Source organism: Salvelinus alpinus, chromosome 15, assembly GCF_045679555.1.
Source record: "Salvelinus alpinus chromosome 15, SLU_Salpinus.1, whole genome shotgun sequence".
Taxonomy (NCBI): Eukaryota; Metazoa; Chordata; class Actinopteri; order Salmoniformes; family Salmonidae; genus Salvelinus; species Salvelinus alpinus.
In genome coordinates this window covers 49,936,895-49,956,354 of record NC_092100.1, presented here as the reverse complement: position 1 = coordinate 49,956,354, position 19,460 = coordinate 49,936,895, and the positions used below count along the sequence as shown (strand labels likewise).

Sequence of the window (19,460 nt, the reverse complement as noted above, 5' to 3'; positions counted from 1 at the left end):
GGCTACCGGTAGCCTGCTGTAATTTAATATTTGGCAAAAACTAAGAGTAGGCTACGCCATGCTCGCAAGACTGGCCCGAAGACATCTGTGCCATGAATAGGCTAGGATATTCTACACGCAACAGACCGAAGACACACTTGAGTCATTAGCAAAGACAGAGCAGGCAGGCCAGTTAGGGAGAGGGGAGAAGCATGCTCATATATTTTGGTAATCTGCATCTCACACTGTCTCGTCTTGCATGCCTTGCAAATTCACCAAGTAGCCCAAAGTGCAACTCTTCCTCTGGTTTTATTTGAATTACACAAATTCCCCAGGCCTTTATTGCCTATAACACAGAAAATATTGTGATAACTGAAATGTGATTTTAATTAACTGGGGGGGGGGGGGGGGGGACAAAAAAAGTTTTTCGGTTAGGGATTTTTCTAAACATTAAGGATCCCAACTTAATTTTAACGTTTAAAAGCTCGTACCCCTAGTTTAGGCTTCTGATGTCATCACTTGACCACGTGTCTTGCTGACCGTGTGTCTTTGTGCCTGGGCTATTTTATTGTTATAAAAAGAAGATGTTACCTTGTTCCAACACATATGCTTTCTGTTTCATGGTTGTAACAAAGGCACTCCACAAATCAAAAAGTAATTGAACACTTGAATTTGTGGTTGACATACAGACTACAGTAACAAACTAATTAAAATGCTAGTGTTATCTGAAATAAAAATCGTATTTTAATAATACCTAAGACCTTCATAAAAACACCCAAATTATTTTTGGGGGTGATAGCATATATGAAATCTATTCATTATACTGTTAGAATGTCATAGTCAGAATGACTGCTCATTAACTTGAAGGGGAGTCCCGAGGCCCAGCAGTTAGTGTTAAACCCTAACAATTGCTTACAGATCAATCTAATGACCTATTCCTGAAATTCCACTTTACCAGTTTAACTAAAAGATTTAATGGATGGATCCCAATGTGAAACTTACTGAGTTTGGACTCATCAGAAACCTGGCAATGGATGACCAGGATGTTGGCCATCTCTGCAAACTTGACACTAGAGGGAGTCTTCTTGATCTCCTTCAGGAACTCTCCCAAGACAACTTCACACCTGAAAGACAAGAAACAGTTTCCTTCCTAGAGTACAGCAGACTGAGGGGAGAACAGAGGGTTTGGACGTGGGAAGAGAAAAGAGGAATAAAGGGTTCTTACGTCCTCCGGATCTCTTTGCTGCTGTCCCCTAAGATCTGGAAGAGTCCATCAAGGATTTCTGGCAGGTAGTCCAGGAGGTTGATGTCCGGAACAGATTCCAGAACTAGTATCTGTAGCAGGGGAGAACCAGATGAACAACCTCAGCTGCTATTAATACAACTACCAGTGTATAACATTTTTCATAACACACTTTTAGGTGGGCTATAGGGTACCCAAAAAAACAACTCATTTTTAACAACCTTTAAATGGCTATTAAATAATGGATATTCATTAATAAAGAGTGATGAATAATGATATTGCTGTAAAAGTATAGAAACAGGTCTTATTCTGCTCATCAATAACATAAGTTTTAATGTGACATGGCAATCGGTTGTAAAAGCCCTACTCACCCAGGATATGATGAATTGACGGGCATACTGGTTGTTGGAGTAGATTCTCTCACGCAGCAGGGGGACAAACGCCACCAGGTCAAACTTGTTACTCTCCGTCACAATGTCCTGTGAAAGCAGAGAAGGGTCATTGTTTTGGGGGTTCATGACCCAACTCATCGCTTACCTTAGTTGCCGTTCATGTATAACTGTTTGTTCCGTTTGTCACTTCAGCTATACTGAAAGCACAATCAATCATTAACCACCTCATCTAGTCAATGCCCGTTCTAAACTGACATTAAACTTCCAGGAGATGTCTCAACATGTTTTGTTACTGGAATCTCACCTTCAACAGTCTGTCAAGGAGTTCAGAGCCACTCTTCACATTGGGGTCAGGATCTGCAGCAAGCTGGAGTAGAGAGCACACAACATCAGAGGTAGCCTAAAGACATGTCTTCTGAGAATTAAGACTCTGGTTACCTTGCTGAGGCCATCGAAGAGCACGTTGAAGTGGGGTAAGACAGCTCCCCTGGCCACTTTTACTATGTTGTAGAGTGCCTCACAGGCATAGTACCGCAGTCTGCTGTCTGAATCATTAAAACAGGTGAGTACGGGCTCGATAAGCTCCTTCAGGTACAGCCCGGAGTCCTGCAAGACACACCAACATTAGGGATGCAATCTCAACTTTTTTTAAATTACTTAAATGCAGTCTTCTCGAACATGTATATTAAGTAGATGCATTTACATGACATGTTGACACGCTTACAAACGTTGTAACTTGCTGGAATGGGGTTAACAAAAGGATTTTTAAAATAAGGATGATAAGCAAACAAGATCTGTGTATGGGTGCCCAGAGGCTTTACCTTTCCCAGGGCAATGGAGCATGCTGCCAGGCCGATGAGGCCTCCTTTGCGGCTGTGAGGGTGCTGGGACAGGGCGAACTCTGAGGCCAGTATCTGGATAACATGTCTAATCTGGGTAGAGTTGTTCTGAGCCACAAACTCCCTCACCAGTCTGTGGATTAAGGCAACAGAGAAAGGTTATGATCATGAACATACAGAAACAAATGTCTAGCAAGATAGGACACACGAAAATCAGAGTAGTGTTGAATCCTGGGGATACACATGGTGTGCAATGCAGGCTTTGGCCCAACACAATAGCCTCCACTGATCAACTTGGCTTAATCATAAAAAGACATTGATAAGTTTAATCAAGAGTGTTATTACTTGGCTAGAACAAAGCCTGCCCAGTCTGTCTCCAGCCATCAACTTATCATACAATGCAGCAACATAACCCAATCAGGGGCCTGTGGCAGGACCACCTAATGCTCTATAATCCTTTCCCATTTTAACTTTAGTGTCACATGATGCATCTTACATGTCCCAAGAATAGAAATACAAGAACAAGTCAGTATCATGTGCCTGAAAGAAAGCAGGTTTCCTAATTTAATTTCACTTCAAGGCCTCAACTTTAAAAATCCAGAGCATTTCAAATTATAAGTTGATGGCAGTGGATCACATTTCACATGGTTTCTCAGGAGATTGCTTACCATGTGCAAACCCAGTTTATTTGGAGTGTGTGAAGTGATGGTCACATTACCGTACAAACCATTCCCACTAGCTGACTCGTACAAACTCTGCCAGTCATGCACAGGCATGAGACAGACGAGTAGTCATTTTGGAAGGCTATATATTAACCCCTACAAACAAAATACTTTCACCAGAATGATGTGCAAGAAGAACGACTCACTTTTCAATCTCTAGAGCAGCAACCTTCCTCTTCTCGTACAGTTTGTCGTTGAGTGCTCTGACAATATTTGGGGTCAAAGGCGAGAAGTCTTTCTCGGTGTTCATTTTCAGAGGCTTTAGCGGGGAACTTGACAGTTCGGTTAATGATAAGGGGAACGTTGTTTCATAAACTCGCCCTAAACTATTCCAATAACGACGCAAATCACTTAAAGAAAACAACCCCCGATACCAAACCTGGGAATAGCAGGCTTCGAAGCCTGGGATAATCTGTCACGACGGAGCGTGGCAAGATGATCGTCGCAAATATACCTATTGACAATATGCAGCGATCGGTCCTAATAGACTTGCTCATGTAGCCATATTTCCTGGCTCACATGACTTCCTTGAAGGGCGGTTAGTCAAGCACCGATCTGAAGATCTGTTTTGAACGTCACGTGCAAATGAACGCGAGGGGAGCTTTAACATCAGGGCTGGATTCAGCACGAAAAAACGTAGTGGAACGTTCAATTAAACGGAAACGTGCTAAAGATCAGCTGAAAAACGGGGAGGGGTTGGGTTTCATTTAAAAGTGCACCACTGCCATTTAAAAACGTCACTAATTGCTTCGAGCTACACCCAAACGGAACAAAACGCACAATGTCTGTTAAGAACGTACAGAAACGTTTGGGGAAATGTGTCGTTCAGTACAAACCGTTCGGGAACGTAGCAAACGTTCAACCGCAATGAACGTATCGCCAGAATGACGTCTACATAACGCACACGGTAATCAACAGATATGTCAATTATTACATTTGGAATGGGACATCACTTGTGGGAAATAAATGATCCCTGTTGCAGAAGTGCGTAGGCTAGCTACTTTTAGCAATGCTAGTATTTACACACCAACGTTGCCGGAAGTTAATTTTCAACTTACTCTGTCGAATGTTTGGTCCTTATGCAGTCGGGGATTTTTAAAAATGAACATACATGGAATGTATAATTACACAGAATTTCCACACCTGAGTCTGGTGACCCATGCAATTTCTCAGCGATGTCAAATCAAATGTTATGTCACATGCGCCGAATACAACAGGTGTAACCCTTACAGTGAACTGCTTACTTACAAGCCCTTAACCAGCAATGCAGGTAAGAAAAAGTATTTACTAAAATCAACTGAAAATAAAGAGCAAAAAAAGTCAGTTCCTTTCTGCTTACCTCATGTTAAAATAAGTCCCCCACAAGTTCTTGCTTTTTTGTGCAGGTACGGCCCACATGCAGGACTTTTTTTTGACATGAGGTAAGCTGAGAGAAAAGTGTAATTGACGTTCTCAATTTGCCCCCTGCATAAGGAAACCTACGGACAAAACGATACAACCCTATGCTGACCAGACCAGACACGTCGCGTGCCCGAGCGTCGCAAAATAAATGTAGAAATCCATGTTATTCAATTATTGCGCCTATCCACGTGCCATCTCCTCATTGGTTATACCCACGTGGGTTATTGAAAGAGGAACTGTTTTGCCGGTAGTCTTGATAATACTATGAAAGTTTAGATGCGATCACCATATAAGTTCAACTATGAAAAAGCCTGGAAGGAGGAGAGATGACTAGAAACGATTAATTTGTCGGAGTAGAGGACCTTGTGCAGTTCAGGTAAAATAACAACTCAATGTTTATATCCCAGGACAAATTAGCTAGCAACAGCAAGCTAGCTAAATAGGACACATTAATTAGCAAGCTAAATTGCCAAACATGTTTAATGCTTTTCGACCTGTCCCAAAATTAATGTCATTGGTTCAGAGTTTGTTTTGGTATTTTAACCTGCGTGTCGTGATTGCGTTTGGTGTGGGGGGGGCAAAATACATTTATGCACGACAGCGCACGATGGCGCACGCGCGCAGCCGGTTTGGGTTCCGTGTAATACGCATAACGTCAATGCTCTTTTTTAAAACACAAAAAAAAATATCCTGAGAAAATAGTAATAAGGCACTTACAGTTTAAAGCCCAATTTACGATGGACAACAGCGTTTCAATACAAAATAATGAGTTCTGCAGGAGGTTGGCTAACACCTGAAATGTTCATCAAAATGGAGGAAAGCATGTCTGGAAAGAGCCACTAGGGGGTGCTAGGAGGTAGACCTATTCGCTCAGGTGACATTTAAACAGGTGTTTGTTCATCAGCTATAGGTCTGGTAATCACCGGTCTAGTCCTTTCGATTAGTTGAGTATGTGATTGTTGACGATGCTACGTTTTTTTGGTCTTCTTCAGACAGGAAAATGTTACTTTGACCTTTTTATAGTTAATAAAAACGAGATTGCAATAACCAATGGCTCTCAAATTCAACTTGTTGTGTTGATAATGGTATGCTTGTATTAACAAAATTACAAACTTTTACAACCTACAACACTTATGAATTAAATATGTTTAATGAACATTGTAAATGTTCTGAAGGTTAATGGATGTGACATTTACTAGATATTTTTGGTCCTCTTGGTCATTTTCTGCTGTGTCTGTGATGGTGTCCTTGGGAAGATTATTATTTGCCTGAATTTTAACATGGGATCGTTGACAGTATTTACTCGATTGATGTCACACAGTGCAAGTGTTTGATATCCAGTGGTGTAAAGTACTTAAATAAAAATACTTTCCCTGACACCCTAAAGTAGTCATTACATTTTAAATGCTTATTAGTAGGACAGGAAAATGGTCCAATTCACACACTTATCAAGAGAACATCCCTGGTCATCTCTACTGCCTCTGATCTGGCGGACTCACTAATCACAAATGCTTCGTTTGTAAATTTTGTGTGTTGGAGTGTGCACCTGGGTATCCATAAAATAACAAGAAAATGGTTTCTGGTTAGCTTCATATAAGGATTTTTAAATAATTTATACTTTTGATACTTAAATATATTTTAGCAATTTACGAAATACTTTTATACTTTAACTCAATTGTATTTTACTGGGTGACTTTCACTTGAATCATTTTCTATTAAGGTATCTTTACTTTTACTCAAGTGTGACAATTGTGTACTTTATCCACCACTGTTGATATCCCCCGACAAACGCAGCTGCAAATGTGCTGTGGGCTACTACGGAGACCTGTGTGACAAGTGTACGTTTTTTGCTGTCAGTAGACCAATAGAACTAGAATAGTTCTGTGTTGGAATTAATGTTCTTAATTGTATTAACTGTCTCAGCCTCCAGTATTATGCTGCAATAGTTTGGAGAATTTCTCCTGTCTATCCGGTGTCCTGTGTGAATTTTAGGTATTCTTTCTTTTCTTTGGACCTGAGCCCTAGGACCATGACTCCATGCTGTTCTCAGTCCACCTGGTCGTGCTGCTGCTACAGTTTCAACTGTTCTGCCTGCGGGCATGGAACCCTGACCTGTTCACCGGACGTACTACCTGTCCCAGACCTGCTGTTTTCAACTCTCTAGAGACAGCAGGAGCGGTAGAGATATGCTAACTAGCTAATGATTGGCTATGAAAAGCCAACTGACATTTACTCCTGAGGTGCTGACCTGTTGCACCCTCTACAACTGCTGTGATTATTATTTGACCCTGCTGGTCATCTATGAACATCTTGGCCATGTTCTGTTATAATCTCCACCCCTCTGCCTGGTTCCTCTCTAGGTTTCTTCCTAGGTTCTGGCCTTTCTAGGGAGTTTTTCCTAGTCACTGTGCTTCTACAGCTGCATGCTTGCTGTTTGGGGTTTTAGGCTGGATTTATGTACAGCACTTTGTGACATCAGCTGATGTAAGAAGGGCTTTATAAATATATTTGATTGATTGACTGCTCCAAAACCGCCATAAAAAAAGCCAGACTATGGTTTGCAACTGCACATGGGGACAAAGATCATACTTTTTGAAGAAATGTCCTCTGGTCTGATGAAACAAAAATGTAACTGTTTGGCCATAATGACCATTGTTATGTTTGGAGGAAAAAGGGGGAAGCTTGCAATCCGAAGAACACCATCCCAACTGTGAAGCACGGGGGTGGCAGCATCATGTTGTGGGGGTGCTTTGCTGCAGGAGGGACTGGTGCACTTCACAAAATAGATGGCATCATGAGGGAGGAAAATTATGTGGATATATTGAAGAAACATCAAGACATCAGTCAGGAAGTTAAAGCTTGGTCACAAATGGGTCTTCCAAATGGACAATGACCCCAAGTATACTTCCAAAGTTAAGGACAACAAAGTCAAGGTATTGGAGTGACCATCACAAAGCTCTGACCTCAACCCTATAGAAAATGTGTGGGCAGAACTGAAAAAGCGTGTGCGAACAAGAAGGCCTACAAACCTGACTCCGTTACACCATCTTTGTCAGGAGGAATGTGCCAAAATTCACCCAACTTATTGTGGAAGGCTACCCAAAACGTTTTACCCAAGTTAAACAATTTAAAGGCAATGCTACCAAATACTAATTGAGTGTATGTAAACTTCTGACCCACTGGGAATGTGATGAAAGAAATTAAAGCTGAAATAAATCATTCTCTCTACTGTTATTCTAAACATTTCACATTCTTAAAATTAAGTGGTGATCCTTACTAAGACAGGGAATTTTTACTAGGATTAAATGTCAGGAATTGTGAAACGGAGTTTACATACACCTTAGCCAAATACATTTAAACGTCCAACTTCAACTGTATCCTGAGGCCGCATTTATTGTAGCTGGGGATTTTAACAAAGCAAATTTGAGAAAAACACTAACAAAGTTCTATCAACACATTGACTGTAGTACCCCCGCTGGACAACGCTCAACCACTGCTACGTCCCCTTCCGGGATGCCTACAAGGCCCTCCCCCGCCCTCCATTTGGCAAATCAGATCATGACTCCATTTAAATTCTCCCTTTCTATAGGCAGAAACTCAAACAGGAAGTACCCATGCGAAGTCTATTCAACGCTGGTCTGACCAATCAGAATCCATGCTTCAAGATTGTTTTGATCACCCGGACTGGGATATGTTCTGGGTAGCCTCTAAGAATAACATTGACATGTACACGGACACTGTGACTGAATTCATCAGGAAGTGTATTGGGGATGTTGTTCCCATTGTGCCTATTAAAACCTACCCAAACCAGAAACTATAGCTAGATGGCAGCATTCCCGTAAAACTGAAAGCGTGAACCACCACGTTTAACCATGGCAAGGTGACTGGGAATATGGTTGAATACAAACAGTGTAGTTATTCCCTCCGTAAGGCAATCAAACAGACTAACACGTCAGTAAAGAGACAAAGTGGAGTCGCAATTCAACGGCTCAGACATGATAAAATCACGGATTACAAAGGGAAAACCAGCCACGTCGCGGACACCGACGTCTTGATCCCGGCCAAGCTGAACACCACCTTTGCCCGCTTTGAGGATAACACAGTGCCACCAATGCAGTGCGCTCACAAGGACTGTGGGCTCTCGTTCTCCGTGGCCGACCTAAGACATTTAAGCGTGTTAACCCTCGCAGGGCTGCCGGCCCAGACGGCATCCCTAGCCGCGTCCTGGCTGGAGTGTTTACGGACCTATACAATCTCTCCCTATCCCAGTCTGCTGTCCCCACTTGCTTCAAGATGTCCACCATTGTTCCTGTACCCAATAAAGCAAAGTTAACTCAACTAAATGACTATTGCCCCGTAGCACTCACTTATGTCATCATGAAGTGCTTTGATAGGCTTGTTAAGGATCATATCATCTTAACCTGACACCCTAGACCCATTTCAATTTGCATACCAAATTGAGCCCTGTGCAACTGGGTTCTGGACTTCCTGACGGGCTGCTGCCAGGTGGTGAAGGTAGGAAGCAACTCCTCCATTTCGCTGATCCTCAACACAGGGGCTCCACAAGGGTGTGTTCAGCCGCCTCCTGTACTCCCTGTTCACCCATGACTGCGTGGCCATGCACGCCTCCAGTTTGTGGACGACACAACAGTAGTAGGCTTGATTAAAAACAATGACAAGACAGCCTATAGGGAGGAGGTGAGGGCCCTGGCGGAGTGGTGCCAGGAAAATAACCTCTCCCTCAACAAGTTGCACTGTGGCCGCCATGGCGTTTCTCTTAAAGAAATATGTATATACAGTACTAGTCAAAAGTTTGGACACCTACTCATTCCAGGGTATTTCTCTTTTTTTACTATTTTCTACATTGTAGAATAATAGTGAAGACATCAAAACTATGAAATAACACATATGGAATGATGTAGTAACCAAAAAAGTGTTAAATATATTTTAGATTCTTCAAATTAGCCACCCTTTGCCTTGACAGCTTTGCACACTCTTGGCATTCTCTCAACCAGCTTCATGAGGTAGTCACCTGGAATGCATTTCAATTAACAGGTGTGCTTTGTTAACAGTCAATTTCTGGAATTTCTCACCTTAATGTGTTTGAGCCAATCAGTTGTATTGTGACAAGGTACGGGTGGAATCCAGAAGATGGCCCTATTTGGTAAAATACCAAGTCCATATTATGTCAAGAACAGCTCAAATAAGCAAAGAGAAATCTATAAACGCAACATGCCACAATTTCAAAGATTTTACTAAGTGACAGTTCATATGAGGAAATCAGTCAATTTAAATAAATTATTAGGCCCTAATCTATGGATTTCACATGATTGGGAATACAGATATGCATCTGTTGGTCACAGATACCTTTTTTTTAAAATGGGCCTCACATTGGGCCTCAAGATCTCGTCACAATATTTTTGTGCATTCAAATTGCCAATCGATAAAATGCAATTGTGTTCATTGTCCGTAGCTTATGTCTGCCCATACCATAACCCCACCATCATCATGGAGCACTCTGTTCACAACGTTGACATCCGCAAACCGCTTACCTACACGACACCATACACATGGTCTGCAGTTGTGAGGCCGGTTGGAAGTACTGCCAAATTTTCTAAAACGATGTTGGAGACAGCATATCATAGAGAAATTAACATTAAATTCTCTAGCAACAACTCTGGTGGACATTCCTGCAGTCAGCATGCCAATTGCACACTCCCTCAAAACTAGATGCATCTGTGGCATTGTGTTGTGTGACAAATGTACATTCATGAGTGGCCTTTTAGGTGCTCCTGTGTAATGATCATGCTGTTTAATCAGCTTCTTGATATGCCACACCTGTCAGAGGGATGGATTATCTTGGCAAAGGAGAAATGCTCACTAACAGGGATGTAAACAAATTCGCGCACAGAATTTGAGAGAAATAAGCTTTTTTGTGCATATGGAAAATTTCTGGGATCTTTTATTTCAGCTCATGAAACATGGGACCAACACTTTACATTTTTGTAAAGTGTATTTACAATTTATAAACCGAGTTTGAGCCCTGAATGCTGATTGGCTGAAAGCCGTGGTATATCAGACCTTGTACCACAGTATGACAAACAAAACAAAAAGTTTAATGTTCTAATTATGTTAACCAGTTTATAATAGCAGTAAGGCACCCCGGGGGGTGTGGTATATGGCCAATATATCCCCTGTATATAGCCTTGGTACTCTTATTTTATTGTTGCTCTTTAATTATTTGTTATTTTTCTGTTTTCTTTTTTTTTTTTACTTCAGTTTATTTCAGTAAATAGTTAACACTTATTTTTTCTTAACTGCGTTGTTGGTTAAGGGCTTGTAAGTAAGCATTTCACTGTAAGGTCTACCTACACCTGTTGTATTCGGCGCATGTGACAAATAAAATTGGATTTTATTTTGATTTGACTATAAACATCACCCCCACACAGAGCAGGGTAAGAAATGATTGGCTATATGTAATAAAGGCCGACTTGCCCCTCTCCTCTCTACCTAATTTCCCCTCACAGTCCCTTCAGTTTCCCTTAAATCCTGTTACTTTGGCAGCTCAGCCTACCTAATGTATCCCTTACCCACCATAGCCCTGCCATTGTAGTATTATTCCGTATTGCCATAAGTGTTATTATTGCATTGGTTACACAAGTACTTTTGCAGAATTGGTTTAATTGTTGTATTGGTAAACGTAGTATTTAGCATGCACACGCTACCGAAGCGTTTTTCATAGTGGCCTTTATTAAGGAGGTTTATTGCGCTGCCATGGGAGGCTTCTAGAGTCATCCTGGACTGTTCTTGTGCATGAGCAAGCTCCAGAGTAATTTACGACCCTGTGGCACCAGATCAGCCAGCAAATTCTCACACCAGGCTGGAGAGAGAGGGTGCCATAAATCTTGACCCTTTGTCAATCCAAGTAATTCGTTTCTCCCTCTCTAAGAGGTGAATGTTTATGTTTATATTGATGCTGTTTATAGCCCTTTAGAGACGTGTAATGCAATTTGCTATTTATTCATGTAACATATGTATATTGCATAGTTATAACCCTTAACTAATACTGTTTACATGTGTGCATATTTTTGTTTTATTTAACTACAGCAATAAAATTCCAAGTCAATCAGATTACCACAATCATATAAAGATCTTCAAATGGAAACGTGTGTGTGTGTGTGTGGTGACTATCAAGAGTACAGTGATGGGCCTCAACATCATGTTCTAACTGGACAGCACTATAGTGGGCAGGGCAGAACCAAACCAATCAGTTACAAGTATATAGCGGGTGAGGGCATTCACAGCAAACCGTTTTTACATGGTCCTTCTAGCCGGATTTAGTGAGCAATAGTTTTTTACATGGTCCGCCATTTCTCCGGATTTAGCGACCAATAGTTTTTACACTATAACATGAAAATGTATCTTAGGCCTATGAAACAGAAATGTCTACATGTTGCAATAAACGGTACAGGATGAAATGATAGAAGTTATTGTACTATTAGATGGAATATAGATTTACCACAAACGTGTGAAAGCAACAGCAAACATTTCAATAAGATTTTGAAAAAGCACTCCCCACTCCTGTGGCGCATCTTCGCCACAGAAATAATTAATTTTAACAAATTCCAAATGCAAGCTTTATAAGTAAATTATCAATTTCAATCAATTGTTACATACCAAAAGACCAGTAGGCCTACGCTAGTAATTGTTGCCTCATTGCTGGTGAGCTTGAAAAGTAAACAGTTAATATTCTTGCTCGCCAAACAATTTTTTGGAGCTGCATATTTATTTATTTATTATGGTAATCCTCTCTCCCTACAATTTGACGTTTGCGCTGCACCTAATCCTATGGCTGAAAATCAGCAATCTGTTCGATAGCTCACCTGACCTATGTTGACTGACAGTTTGTTGGTCCAATCAGAGTGCGTTTCACTAAATCGGTTGCAGGTTTCTTTTTTTGCAAGGGCGATGCTGCAGCTACTGTCTCTGGATGCTTGTAGAGTGATAATCCAAGTAGACTCTGTGCCACAAAATGAGTGACAAAACAGTTCATACCTGGCCAGATAATTTCAAGTCTCAAGTCAAAGTCGAGTCTTGAGGCTCCAAGTCCAAGTCCAGTGTCAAGTTATTTTATTTTCTATCAAGTTTAGTCAAGTCATAAAATTTGTGACAGGACATGCTGACTAGACCGGATGTGATCCACCCACGCCAGAGGGGATCAGGACATCCAGGTTGAAATATCAAAACGAACTCTGAACCAACTATATTAATTTGGGACAGGTCGAAAAGCATTAAACATTTGTCAATTTAGCTAGCTAGCTTGCTGTTGCTAGCTATTTTGTCCTGGGATATAAACATTGGGTTGTTATTTTATCTGAAATGCACAAGGTCCTAAATGTAGTTTGTTTCTAGTAATCTCTCCTCCTTCAGGCTTCTTCTATGGAATTTATATGGCGGTTGGCAACCAACTTTAAGGTGCATTACCACCAACAACTGGGCTGGAGTGTGGACCTCAGTTCATCTTTCAATCACCCACGTGGGTATATGCTCCTAAAAACCAATTAGGAGATGGGCGAGGTGGGACTTGAAGCGCGTCAAGCATCACAAATAGAACCAAGTTCTATTATAGCGCCTGGCTACATAGACTCTCATTGACGTGCAGAGCAGTGTGGGTGCAATGATTGAATAACATGTATGTGTAAATCAGCATGTGACTGGAGTCCACAACTCTGGTGTTTGGAATACTTTGAGTATTCCAAACAAAACAGACCATTGGACGCCTTTTCACATGGATATTTTATTTTTCAAAGGTCTGCAGTTGTTTAAACTATCTGATTGATGTTCGAGACAGATTTATAGCAGTGAATGTAATCTATTAATTGACTGTTTATAGTATTTGTAATAAGCAGCCATATCTACCAGAGAAACTAATTGTTATCACTTTATGATACAACATTCAGATTTGTCTGCCTGACTGTGGCTCTCTTTACTTAAATTTTATGATTTCCTTGTGATCACAACAAAACTACTTATTTTGGTCAAATAGAGATTAAATTGTGCTTTCTTTGGAAAAAATGGGCCTGGCTGAGAATAGAACATTCCGTTTTCTGCCTAAGTGTGGCGCTGTTTACCGCAATTTTCTGGAATATCTTGTGACCAGAACTCAACTAGAGATTTAAGTAAATGGTGTTTCTTTAAAAAGATGGGCCTGGCTGACAGACTGTTTCCTCACCTTATTCTCATTGTGGTTATCCATGGTTGTTGGTTATTTCCTCACCTTGTTCTCATTGTGGTTATCCATGGTTGTTGGTTATTTACTCACCTTGTTCTCATTGTGGTTATCCATGGTTGTTGGTTATTTACTCACCTTGTTCTCATTGTGGTTATCCATGGTTGTTGGTTATTTCCTCACCTTGTTCTCATTGTGGTTATCCATGGTTGTTGGTTATTTCCTCACCTTATTCTCATTGTGGTTATCCATGGTTGTTGGTTATTTCCCAGGTAAAGAAGTGAAAACTATTGCTTCAGTCCTTGTTTAGACTCCTTATGTTACTCAAATACAGATTTCATTAAATGTTGTTTCTTTGAAAAGATGGACCTGGCTGACTTAAATACATTAAGGGGAAATGATCCACAGACAGGCTGATTATCTTGCTGCACGTCTCTTTATTTACAATGCTGGCCACCATGGTTAACACATTGAATGCTACCTGAATTGACTCAAAAGTAACATAAGTAGCCTACAGTATCACAGTTAGGTCAAGCAGGTGTGTGTGTGTGTGTGTGTGTGTGTGTGTGTGTGTGTGTGTGTGTGTGTGTGTGTGTGTGTGTGTGTGTGTGTGTGTGTGTGTGTGTGTATTAGTCAGATTATCCATCGTCTACAGCAACACTTGATAACTCTCTACCCCCAGTGCATGTGGTGTACTATGGTCTTAGCCATGCTCTCACTAGGCCTCATCTTTTCTCTTTCTCTGTCTCCCCTTTCCCGGAGGGCCTGAGGCTCTTGGACCGCGACTGAGGACACCCTGGCCTGACCCCTGTACATGCCTGGCCCAATCCCACCTGGCCCCCATCTACCTGCCTGTTACTTTAAAGTCTATAATTAACCTATACAGCTCTGGATCAATTGTCTTGCCTACAGTACTACTACATACCCTTTTTTACTAATGACTCAAAGATGTGTGGCCGTTAACATTGGCTGCATATCCATTGTCTTTCTCCCAAAGTGTGGACCTGCACAATTCTTCTCATTTCAGGGATTTAACAATGGTGTAAAGTAGCTCAAGCCAATGCTTCCACCTATCCAATGCTTCCACCTATCCATGAGGAGAGGGTTGGCCAATTGGTATTCAGCCATTGATTTCAGGTGGCTTCACCAACAGATGTTATGTGTCCCAAATGGCACCCTGTTCTGTATACTTAGTGCACTAATGCTGACCAGGGCCCATCAGGCTCTGGTCAAAAGAAGTGCATTATACAGGGATCAGGTATAGGGTGCCCTTTGGGACGCATTCTGTCTGTTGAGCCCCACCCTGCCTATTGTAAATCATTTCTCTATCCCATTCCCCCAGTTAAGCAAACTAAGGATGGAAGCTGGGACTATAATTTATGTAGTAAATTACTTTCCCTGTCAATTACTTTATTTATTTTTTACTTGCTTTGTTGTTTAGGTGTGTGTGCCTTTTTTGAAGGTTTAATAAAACATTCACTCAGCCAATAAATCCATCTTTTCATTAATGGAATATTCAGACTGAACAGTCATCTACCAGTGAGATGAATTAGTTGCATTGCAGCAGTGTGTGGTGTTGCCATTCAGCCATATCTAGCCTTGGTATGGAATAACTGATCACTGACTAAATACTCCAGCCTAAGGAAATTATTGGGGAAAGAAGTCACACTTCCAGTTTGCACAAATCTTTATTTGACTTTCTGTAATACAGATATAAAGACCATATAAAAGCGTGCGTTCAATCTCGAACAATGTCTTCATTGAAAATGAAAGCATAGTCTTCCTTTATTTACCATTTCAATAAGCAAATACAAAGAGCAACACCAGTATAAATGGCCAGCAAACTCCGACAATATCCATAATGACTATAGAGATGGCTTTTCATAAAGACGTAATGGTATTCAAGTTTTTGGGTGTGGGCAGTGAGTGACTTGAGGGGGAGAAAGAACCAGTGGTGGCAGCAACCGGCAGGTAGGAGGTAGAGGGGGACAGAAATATACAAAAGTAGGGTTCGTGAGAGCATGGCTAAGACCAAAGTACACACCACATGCACTGAGGGTAGAGAATAATCAATAAATACTGTTGCTGTGGACACTGGATAAAATGACTAACACACACACCTCTATGACCTCGCTGTGATACTGTAGGCCTACTTCTGTTACTTTTCTGAGTCAATTCAGGTAGCATTTAATGTCCTGCATTTGTAGTAACCATGGCAACCAGCATTGCAAATGAAGAGATGTGCTGAAAGATAATCAGCTCCAGTGTCTCTGGATCCTTTCTCCTTTATGTATTTTTCATGTCAGCCAGGCCCATCTATTTACACTATTTTATTTAAATCTCTAGTTGAGTAAAATACTGTAAGTAGTTTTGTTCTGGTCACTAGACCAGTCAACACCGCCACACTCAGGGAGAAAACGTAATGTTCTATTTTCAGCCAGGCCCATCTTTTCAAAGAAAACACTATTTAATTATCTCTATTTGAGCAAAATAAGTAGTTTTGTTGTGATCACAAGAAAATCCTAACAAATCAGGTAAAGAGCGCCCCCGTCAGGCAGAACAATCCGAATGTTCTATCATAAAGTGAAAACAATTCGTTTTCCTGGTTGTTTGTTATATGGCTGCTACTTAGAAATACTATAACAGCATATTAATAGATGACATCCAATGCTATAAACCTGTGTCCATATTTATCGCATCATTTACACAGACCCACCGCGGACCTGAAAAGGCGTCCCATGGTCTGTTTTTGTGAACGAGTTCAATGTACTGTATTCCAAACACTGGTGGTCATCGAATGATCCCAATAATATGGGTAGTAATCGGTGCCCCCTCTGGTACGTTCTATTGCGAACTGTCTGGGACTCGTTGTTTTTTCCCTGTTCACTACTCAAAGATATATTACTTATTAAGTCAAAGACAAAATGAACTGCAATACACTGGTCTCAAATATATTAGCATAACTAGGCTATACAGAACCACGGCGGACCCATAGTAAGTTGAGAGACTTTTTACCATATTAAAATGTATCCAAGCGCAACATGCCTAGCTCTGCCCACTGAAGCTTGGTTTACGGAGCGCTCTATTAAATCAGCGCTCGTATCGTCATACCAACTGATCGAGTTCTCACCATACCGGCTGCACTGTGCAAACATTATGGTTTAGCATCGTTTCGATTTGAGAGGGAATAATGCACCTCAAGTCTAAACATTTAGGCTACAACACCAGTTGTGTAAAGTACTTAAGTAAAAATACTTGAAAGTACTACTTAAGTAGTTTTTTTGGGTACCACTACTTTACTATTTATATTTTTTACAACTTTTACTTCACTACTTACTTTACTATTTATATTTTTTACTTCACTACATTTCTAAAGAAAATCATGTACTTTTTACCCAATACATTTTCCCTGACACCCAAAAGTACTTGTTACATTTTGAATGCTTAGCAGCACACGAAAATTGTCTAATTCACACACTTATCTAAAGAACATCCCTGGTCATCCCTACCGCATCTGATCTGGCGGACTCACTAAACACATGCTTCGTTTGTAAATTATGTCTGAGTGATGGAGTGTGTCCCTGGCTATCCGTAAATAAATAAAAACAAGAACATGGTGCTGTATGTTTTGCTTAATATAAGGAATGTTAAATGAGTCATACTTTTACTTTTAGCAACTCCATTTACTTTTGATACTTAGTATATTTAAAACCAAATACTTTAAAAGTTTTACTCAAGTAGTATTTTACTGGTTGACTTTCACTTTTACTCGAGTCATTTTCTATTACGGTATCTTTACTTTTACTCAAGTATGATATTTGAGTACTTTTTCCACTACTGGGAGTTTATCGAGCACAAGTGAATATCTCGAAGGTAATCAGGCCAACTGTCATCAGTAATCTCCATACCAAGGTCTTCCTCCCAGGTTTCCTTCAAATGTTGTGTGGATACAGAGTAATATGCTGTGAAGTGATCTACAAATCTGTAATCTTTACCACGCCAGGGTATGCATCCTGCCAAGCCAAACTCTTGGAGTCAGGGGCGAGGTTCATGAAAATATACAGTTCGCGAGCTGGTGTAATCGCCTCAAAATTTGGTATATTTAAGCGAACGTAACTTCTTATCAGAAGATATCTGAAGAAATTAGATGCGGGGAGTTTGTACGCTTCCCTCAACTGTGCGAACGTGGCAAAAGTATTATTGATGTAAAGGTCTGCAATAGTAGTAATGCCCTTTCTCTTCCAGAATACAAAAGTATTGTCAGTTAGTGTGTGTGTGGGGGGTGGGGGGGGGGGGGGGGCGGGGCATGGTTATGGCAAATAGGCGTAGAGGCTTTTCCTTATTTGATACCAAATTTGTAATACATTTTTTGGCATAAAGTTATTGCCAGTAATACATGTAGGGGATTTAGTTGATGAAAAGAGAAGTGCTGGAAGAGAGGTGTTGTGTATATCTTGTTCAATAGCAAGCTATGAAGGGGTGGAGAGAGCTACATTACCACGCCAGGGTATGCATCCTGCCAATAAACTAGTGCTCCAACATTTGCTGCCCAATAATAATGCTGTAAATTTGGCAAGCTCAAGCCCCCTAATTCTTTGGGCTTGATTACATGTTTTTTAGAGATACGATGTACTTTGTATCCCCACACAAAAGGCAAGATGATATAATCCAATGATGTGACGAAAGCTTTAGGGAAAAATATAGGCAGATTTTTAAGATTAACACGGCCTATCATGATAGAGGCAACAGTCTCCAAATCGCAATGTTGCGCTTCAACTTCTCTATCATGTCTAGATAGTTGATTTATAAATTGAAGTTAGGTTCCTTGGGGATGACAACACCAACATATGCCGTTTAGTCTCCTGTGATTTTAAAAGGTATATTTTTAAGAAACTCTGGGTTTAAGTAGCCTTTAAGAGCCATGAATTCACTAAATACACTGCTCAAAAAAATAAAGGGAACACTTACATTTACATTTAACATTACATTTAAGTCATTTAGCAGACGCTCTTATCCAGAGCGACTTACAAATTGGTGCATTCACCTTATGATATCCAGTGGAACAACCACTTTACAATAGTGCATCTAACTCTTTTAAGGGGGGGGGGGGGGGGGGTTAGAAGGATTACTTTATCCTATCCTAGGTATTCCTTAAAGAGGTGGGGTTTCAGGTGTCTCCGGAAGGTGGTGAATGACTCCGCTGACCTGGCGTCGTGAGGGAGTTTGTTCCACCATTGGGGTGCCAGAGCAGCGAACAGTTTTGACTGGGCTGAGCGGGAACTGTACTTCCTCAGAGGTAGGGAGGCGAGCAGGCCAGAGGTGGATGAACGCAGTGCCCTTGTTTGGGTGTAGGGCCTGATCAGAGCCTGAAGGTACGGAGGTGCCGTTCCCCTCACAGCTCCGTAGGCAAGCACCATGGTCTTGTAGCGGATGCGAGCTTCAACTGGAAGCCAGTGGAGAGAGCGGAGGAGCGGGGTGACGTGAGAGAACTTGGGAAAGTTGAACACCAGACGGGCTGCGGCGTTCTGGATGAGTTGTAGGGGTTTAATGGCACAGGCAGGGAGCCCAGCCAACAGCGAGTTGCAGTAATCCAGACGGGAGATGACAAGTGCCTGGATTAGGACCTGCGCCGCTTCCTGCGTGAGGCAGGGTCGT

At 41.2% G+C, this 19,460-nt stretch overlaps 1 protein-coding gene across 1 annotated transcript in view; it reads right to left on the bottom strand.

The window, feature by feature from the left end:
* Window positions 1–4,696, bottom strand: part of LOC139540258 (protein VAC14 homolog) — a 31,255-nt gene extending 26,559 nt beyond the window's left edge. The window contains exons 1-7 of the mRNA XM_071343940.1: window positions 3,322–4,696; window positions 2,436–2,586; window positions 2,053–2,220; window positions 1,919–1,981; window positions 1,594–1,701; window positions 1,205–1,314; window positions 982–1,103 (exon numbers count right to left, since the gene is read on the bottom strand). Coding sequence (XP_071200041.1) covers window positions 982–1,103; window positions 1,205–1,314; window positions 1,594–1,701; window positions 1,919–1,981; window positions 2,053–2,220; window positions 2,436–2,586; window positions 3,322–3,425 — 826 coding nt within the window. The 5' untranslated portion in view covers window positions 3,426–4,696. The remainder of the gene's footprint in view (window positions 1–981; window positions 1,104–1,204; window positions 1,315–1,593; window positions 1,702–1,918; window positions 1,982–2,052; window positions 2,221–2,435; window positions 2,587–3,321) is intronic.
* Window positions 4,697–19,460: the final 14,764 nt, after the last annotated feature.